The 7,451-nt window shown below is 47.1% G+C and overlaps 1 protein-coding gene across 1 annotated transcript; it reads right to left on the reverse strand.

Moving 5' to 3' along the window:
• Window positions 1–3,125: 3,125 nt before the first annotated feature.
• Window positions 3,126–3,841, reverse strand: LOC119297089. Its single transcript, XM_037575021.1, has 2 exons — window positions 3,744–3,841; window positions 3,126–3,656 (listed from the first exon to the last, which is right to left on the reverse strand). Exons 1-2 carry the CDS (start codon window positions 3,799–3,801, stop codon window positions 3,316–3,318), a joined length of 399 nt encoding a protein of 132 aa, XP_037430918.1. The 5' UTR covers window positions 3,802–3,841; the 3' UTR covers window positions 3,126–3,315.
• Between the last annotated feature and the right edge of the window lie 3,610 nt (window positions 3,842–7,451).

The following is a 7,451-nucleotide window of genomic DNA, read 5'->3' on the forward strand; positions in this document are numbered from 1 at the left end:
GGGGGCGGCGCGGTCGGGCTTCGGCGGCGGCGGCTCGCGGGCGCGGGCCAGATCTGGGCCGCGCGGTGGAGGAGGCGGCTGCGGGATGATGTGGCAGGCGGTGATTGGTCGCGGTGGTGGTGGCAGACGCGTCCGGCGGCGCGGGGAGAGGGGAGCTAGGGTTTGTACCGCGAATTTGGAGGGGGAGACACCTATTTATAGGTAGGGGAGCTAGGAGAGTCCAAATGAGGTGCGGCTTTCACCCACACGATCATGATCCAACGATGGAGAGCATGGAGGGGGTTTAGATGGGTTAGTGGGCTGTTTTAGAGGGGCGTTGGGATGCAACAAAATAGGGGCTTTTACGGTTACCCGGTTAACCGTTGAGGCATCAAACGACCTTCAAATGGAACAAAATTTGATAGGCGGCCTACCGGTGATGTGCCAAGGCCACTCGACAAATCTCGACCCATTCCAAGAACGCTTTTCTCCCGCTCACGAAACGAGATTAGAGGGGTGCAACGGGTGCATGTGGGAGTGTCGGATTGCGAAACGGACAACGGGCAAAAAGACAGTATGCATGAGACGAACATGAATGCAAATGAGATGCACATGATGACATGAGATGAAATGCATGACATGAACAAAATGCAAAACGAAAGACAAAACCCAACCATGAAGGGAATATCATATCACATAGCCGGAAATGGCAAGAGTTAGAGATACAAATATGGAAAGTTACATCCCGGGTGTTACAGTAGGCTCGCTGGTCGGTGAGGAGTTGGGTGAGATTCATCGTGTAATCGAGTTAGTTTTATTAGGGCATGATCCCTAGTATCCACTATGTTCTAAGATTGATGTTGCTATGACTTTGCCATGCTTAATGCTTGTCACTTTGCAATTAAGGTCATCTTGTTTGAGATTATTTCTGCTGAGCAATCTGCTTTTGTTCCTAGACAGCTAACTACAGAAATATATTATTTCAGCATATGAGTGTTTGCGTTTTATGAAAAGAATCGGGGTGAAGAAAATTCGTTATGCAACTCTCAAACTGGATATGATGAAAGCTTGATAGAGTTGAGTGGGCTATTATGCTAACACTAGCCTTCGGTCGGCATTGGGTTTCTGTGATCATGGGAATTGTCAGGTCAGTTCATTTTCCAGTTCTTTTTTCAATGGTAAAAAACTAGATGAATTCAAACCATCACGAGGACTTTGACATGGAGATTCGATTTCCCCCTATCTTTTCTTCATAAGAGCGGAGGGCCTTTTGTGTCTATTAAAATACAATCAATCATCTAATTTGAGTGGGATTGGTGTGGCCTCATCGGCTCCATCGATGAACCATCTCCTGTTTGCAGATGATAGCATGTTGTTCATCAGGGTAACTATGCAATGATGGTGGAGGTTTCAAACTTGTTGAACCACTATTGTCAAGCTTCGGGTCATAGGGTAAATAAGGACAAATCTTCCATCTTCTTCAGTAAAGGTTGTCCCAATGGTACTCGAGAAACTATGAAACAAACTCATCAAGTCCCCAATGAATCTCTATATGAGAGATATTTGGGCATGCCAAGTGATGTTGCGCATTCAAAAAATGGCACTTCCAAATTTTTGGAAGATAGAATTTGGAGTGAGATAAAAGGTCGGATTGAAAAAGTGTTATCTGCTGGTGGGAAAGAAGTATTAATTAAGTCAGTGGCCCAAGCAATCCCAGTTTATTCTATGGCTTGCTTACGACTTCCTCGAGGCTTATGTGAGCATATCAACTCATTGATTTGGGGATTCTGGCGGGGGAGCAAAGATGGCAAAAGGAAAATCCACTAGGTGTCTTTGAAGGTAATGACCAACCCAAAATTCATAAGGGGGGCGAATTTCGGGATTTGTAGCTCTTCAACTTAGCACTATTGGCTAGACAAGCGCGGCGTTTGCTGCAAGACCCCACATCTTTGAGTGCACACATACTAAAGGCTATTTATTAATTATTACCCAACACCAACAATTTGAGAAGCAAACCCTGGCTCTAATCCTTCACAGGTATGGTGTGCGATAGTGGACGGACATTACACTCTTAGACAAGGATTGAGCAGGAGTATTGCTGATGGCCAGTCCACACATATATAAGACTGCAATTGGATCCCTAGGTAGTTGTTGCTTCAATCGCTCATGCCACTAGCATCGAACCCACCACGGCCGGTTCATGATTCATGAATTGATAAATCACACAGATGCCACATGTACTACCAACTTGGTGTGCCACGTTTTATTGCCGATGGATGCGGACGCCATCCTCAACATCCCACTGTGCACTGGTGGCATAACAGATTTCTGGTCCTGGCATTCGGAGCCTAAAGGGTTTTTCACCATGAGATATGTGTACCGGATGTTGGTTGATACAAAATCAGGAGAGAAAACTAATTGGATGGTGTAGCTGCGTTCAAGTTGAAGGTGTTCATCTGGCGTTTGGCACAATAGTCAACAGTCGCTTCCACGGCTAATCTTTTGGGACACCGTCAGATGGCTACGAGAAATATGTGCACACTATGCAGGCGGGATGATTCATGGCACCACTCGCTCCTTGACTATTCGATGGCTTGTTGCAGATGGGCATTGGCTCATGCGATCTTGACTGCAAGCATGCCAGTGTGTACCGAACCAAATGCAAAAAGGCTCTTTTTCGCAAGTGCAGTTCTCAAGTATGATCATGTCTCTTTGGGCAATTTGGTTTTCTAGAAGAAAGGCCATCCATGGAACATCTTTCAAAGTCCATCAACGCATCAATTCATAAAAATATATTTGGCAGAGGTAAGGCGCTCGAGAAGTGATTGTTTCAAAGCCCAGGATCACACATGAGACACAATAAATGGCTTCCACCCTAGTTGTATCATGCAAAAGTAAATACTGATGCGGCCTTTGCCCGAGCGGGCACAAAAGGTGCGACAGTGACATTTTACAGTGATATTACTGAAGCATATGTGGGTGCATCAATAGTTGTTGTCAAAGATGTCCAAGACCCAGCTTGCTTAGAAGCTTTGGCGTGTTGGGAAGGCTTTTCACTAGCGGAGATTTGAATCTCAGGAACATAGTGATCTCGGGGTGTTTATGGAGCAATCATCAGAGAGATTGGAGTATAAATCATCTTTTGACAGTTACCTTTTTATTCATGAGCGTACAAACTTTAATTTCAAGGCGCATAGCCTTGCAAAGGACACGTCGTCTTTAGGTACAGGACGCCATATTTGGCCTGGTCATTCCTACGACCCTATTTCTGTACCTTTAAACATTCTTACTTCCAAGTAATAAAGTTGCTTGTGTTTGCGTAATAAAAAGCTACGATCACACCAGGCACTCCGGCGAGGCGTTATCGAGGGTGAAGTCGAGCTGCGTCTTGGCGGCGTAGGTGAACATTATGGGCTTGCCGTTGAAGATCGGCCAGCCGCTGTTGATGAGGCAGTGCCCTTGCTTCCGGCTCAGCAGGCGGAGCTTGGTCGTGTCCGAGATCACCGCTTTCACCTCGCCGAGGTTGCAGTACATCACCACGCCCGCCTGCGCGCACGAGCACGTGTTCTCCACCGTCACGCTGTACTCTGGCACATTCAGGACCCGCCGCCCCGTCAACACCGACGAGACGCGGATGTCCTCCAGTTGGCACGGCCCGGCGTCGCCACTAGCATGACCTATGGACACATCAACGGCACATAAGATCCAAGGATCAGTGAGATTAAACTGCGACGACGACCAAGTATTATCTTGTTCTTGCGTACCTGTATGGAGAAGAGCTGCAACGAGGAGCAGGATCAGGATGCAGGCCTTGGACGCCATGGCTGAAGCTAAGAACGAGGTAGCTCAGGAGAAGCTTTGATGTGATGAAGATTGATTAGCGTAGCTTGGCCAGCTATATATAGAGCTCCCGGCTCGTGCATATAGAGATCCCGAGATGATATGCAATATCTTACCGGTGATATTTTTCATCTTGACGAAATTAAGGTCGTGAGCTTGTTCGGTAAGTAAATTATCTCCTACAGAATCGGTGCATTAATTCCTTCTATCTTCAGGGCTATTAGTGATCCTCCCGTTCGAAGAAATGATACTCTCTCCATAATTAACATGATCCCTCACGTCTAATGCTCGATGATAGTACTTCACGTAATTAATGCGATTCACCCGTCCGAAGAATGACACTCTATAATTAACGTAACTAGTATAACGCCCGTGCGTTGCCACGGGCTCTTCAAAATTTATAATCAGTATCTTTCATTTATCATCCCCTCATATTGGGTGATTATGGGGTGCTCTAATTAGAAACACAACAATCAAATATTAGGAAATTTCACCGAACGAACAACAACGAATAATACGATATCTATCAAACGAATAAAATAAGGTCATATTTTTGGTCCGTCATGCACTTCTGTTGAAAAGTGCATATCCCTTTTAGAATCAACCCACTGTTTGCTCACACGCAAAAAAAATACATCTCTAAAGTGGGGAACCGATCGGTGCCAAAAAGAACTCAAACTCCTATCCAATCTCGACTTCGTGCTCTTCCACTTCCATTGATAAAGATGGGACGTCAAGGGTTTCATCATGATGACCTCGAGCAGCCGCCGACATCCCTCCCCACATCTACCCCTACCCCCTGCTGCCGCTTGCACTGTCCTTGCTCCTCGAGAGAACTAGGGACACAATGTTCTCTAGGATGGGCATGACCAGATCCACGAGGAGGCCACATTCTTCCATGGAAACCCAACCAAGCACACCACCCTCCGCAACCATCCAATCCCAGCCTAACAAAGTCAAGACCCGCCATCGATCCACAAATCAGGCTCGCCGCATCCAGGTTCACTGCAAGTCTGCGACGAGTCTGTAGTCGACATCTTGACTTTGGCTATCCCCACGGAAGAATCATCGGATCCTGCTTACTTTTACCATCACTTCGTCTCTTCCCAAGGCAGCGACACCACTCAGCCAATCACCACCACCGCTTGCGGCTTGCCTACATAAAATCATGAGAAATCTCCACGGCGGTGCTGTAAGATCACCTTGGCGACATCGACAGTGACCGACTGGTCTAAGATCTAAGCTAGCCGCTCTTTGTAGAAACCAATAAAAGTAGGCATGTGACTCAGATTTGTTCTTTGGTGTGCATGCGTTTCTTGCTGCCCACCAGCTCTTGTCTACAACTCGCCTATCTCTGTACCAGCTCTTGGTCTACAACTCGCCTATCTCCATGCTTGAGACGACCAAGCTCGATGCGCAAGCCGCATACGTCTGCTAGAGCTATATCCAGGCCCTATGATTTTTGGATCACTGGCACTATGGGTGCCAGGACCGGAGTCGCCCTCATCCACCAAGTGGATCAAGAAGGTCCACCACCTAGACTCTACATCGCAACATTTTGTGTTTTCCTATAAAAAGTAAAGAACCTTCTCTAATAAACGTAAATATAACCTTTTGGTTTTATAGTCTCAACTTTCCTACACTCCAATACCAGAAGGATTTCTTGGTTTTATTTAATGACCTTCTTGAATGTCATTCACTTAGAAAGGTAGTAATACAATCTGTGATATTAAGGCAAACTATTAGTCATATTAAAGTGCAAAAGGCCCTATAGGAGTCAAAGCATGACTTTTATGGTTATACTGTAATTTGCAAGATCTGAGATTTATGCAAGTGTACAATTAGAGAAGAGCCTTTCATGTTTGATCAGCTTGCTAGGTGGTTATCAATAAGCATGTTGGAACGATGAGCATAACCTAACTTAGTTCAGTACGTGTTGCTGCAAATTAGTTCAGTACGTACGAAGCTGTTGCTAACTTCAATGCCTGGCTGTTGCAAGTTTCTAATGAAAAAGTACTTCAGGTCAAAGGTCAAGGAATATACACTTTTGTTATCATGGTTGTTTCCTTATAGTGAACGACTTTGATCACCACTTCAGCAGCTACTATCTATAAGAAGACATTAGCTAAGTAGATACAGGCAAAGAAAGCATGTAGGCAAAACCAGAATTAAAAACATCCTTCTCAATGGAGCTCGTGCAGTTCGGAAGACCCTAATCATCGATGAGGGACCCCTCCGATGGTAGCATGGCGTGACAATTGCCATCAATGACGACACCCAAAGTACCTTGCACAATCCATCGATCCAGTTCGGAACAATCAAGCACATACCTTGCAAAGTGATGTGGATCTGAAGCAGAGGTGGGAAGGTAAAGGCTCGGGTGAGGTGGAAGGAGACGTTGATATAGACGTGCACGCATGAGAATAAGGCGGTGCCCAGGATGGATCTCCATCGGAGGAGGCCGGATCCGCTGGGGAGGAGGTCGCTGTAGTACCTGCCATTTGTGCGATGGATCACGGGGCTGGCAGGCAGGGGGAGGGGATAGAAGGGAGCGGGTGGGCTAGAGCGCAGATGGCGGGTGCCCCCGACGACAGCTGGGAAGGATGGTGGAGGAGGTGGATGAGGACGGCGGCGGCGGCGTCTGCCGTTGCGCCTCGTCCGCAGCCGTGCTGGTGGTGGTCGATGCGAGAGCCGGATGGCGTCAGCCAAAATCAGGCAGGGGCGACAAAGATTTAGAGGAGAGAGAGAATGGAGGCGATGATCGATGGGAGGAAGGGCCACCGGTGATTGGGGTGGCCTCAGATCCGCCCTCCGTGGCCGCCTATTTCATGGGACGAACACCCGTGCTCACCGTCGGGCTCGCCTTCGGCCGCTGCCTCGCCGACATTCACGACGTAGAGCCCCTTCCTCCGATCCCATTTGCCAGGGAGGCAGCGCCATCCTTCATCGCAGAGAACGATTCCACACTGAGATCCCAACCAGATTGTGATTGCGCCTCCCCAAACCGCAGCGGCACATCCCACTCCATCAACGACCAACCTATATGAGGCGGAGGGTCAGTGTAGGACGCGAGCGCCGTCACCATGGACGTGGGGGACGCCGTAGGTGGGAAGGAGGCGACGACGGCGTCTGTGTCAGGAAGATCGCACGAGGGCGGCGGCGTTTACTCGAGGGGATGAGAGGAGCTGCGTTTGGTGCCGGGTGGGTTCTTTGGTGCGTGTGTGGGGCTGGAGATTGTGATAGGTGATCAGGTGAGGGCGTGCCATACCTGGATCGATAGCCTTACCATACCTGGTGGTAATTTAAATTTATTACCATATTTGATATTTCCCGAGTTATGGCCTTACCATACCTGGATTGATAGCCTTTGGGGTAATTTAAATTTATTACCATATAATTATCATATTCAAAATTTCCTGAGTTATGACCTTACCATACCTGGATTGATTTATTACTATACGTGGATTAATTATGATTTATTACTATATGATTTATTACTATACGTGGATAGCCTTACCATACCTGGTGGTAATTTAAATTTATTACCATATTCGATATTTCCCGAGTTATGGCCTTACCATACCTGAATTGATAGCCTTTGGGGTAATTTAAATTTATTACCATATAATTAC

This window comes from Triticum dicoccoides, chromosome 5A, assembly GCF_002162155.2.
Source record: "Triticum dicoccoides isolate Atlit2015 ecotype Zavitan chromosome 5A, WEW_v2.0, whole genome shotgun sequence".
Taxonomy (NCBI): Eukaryota; Viridiplantae; Streptophyta; class Magnoliopsida; order Poales; family Poaceae; genus Triticum; species Triticum dicoccoides.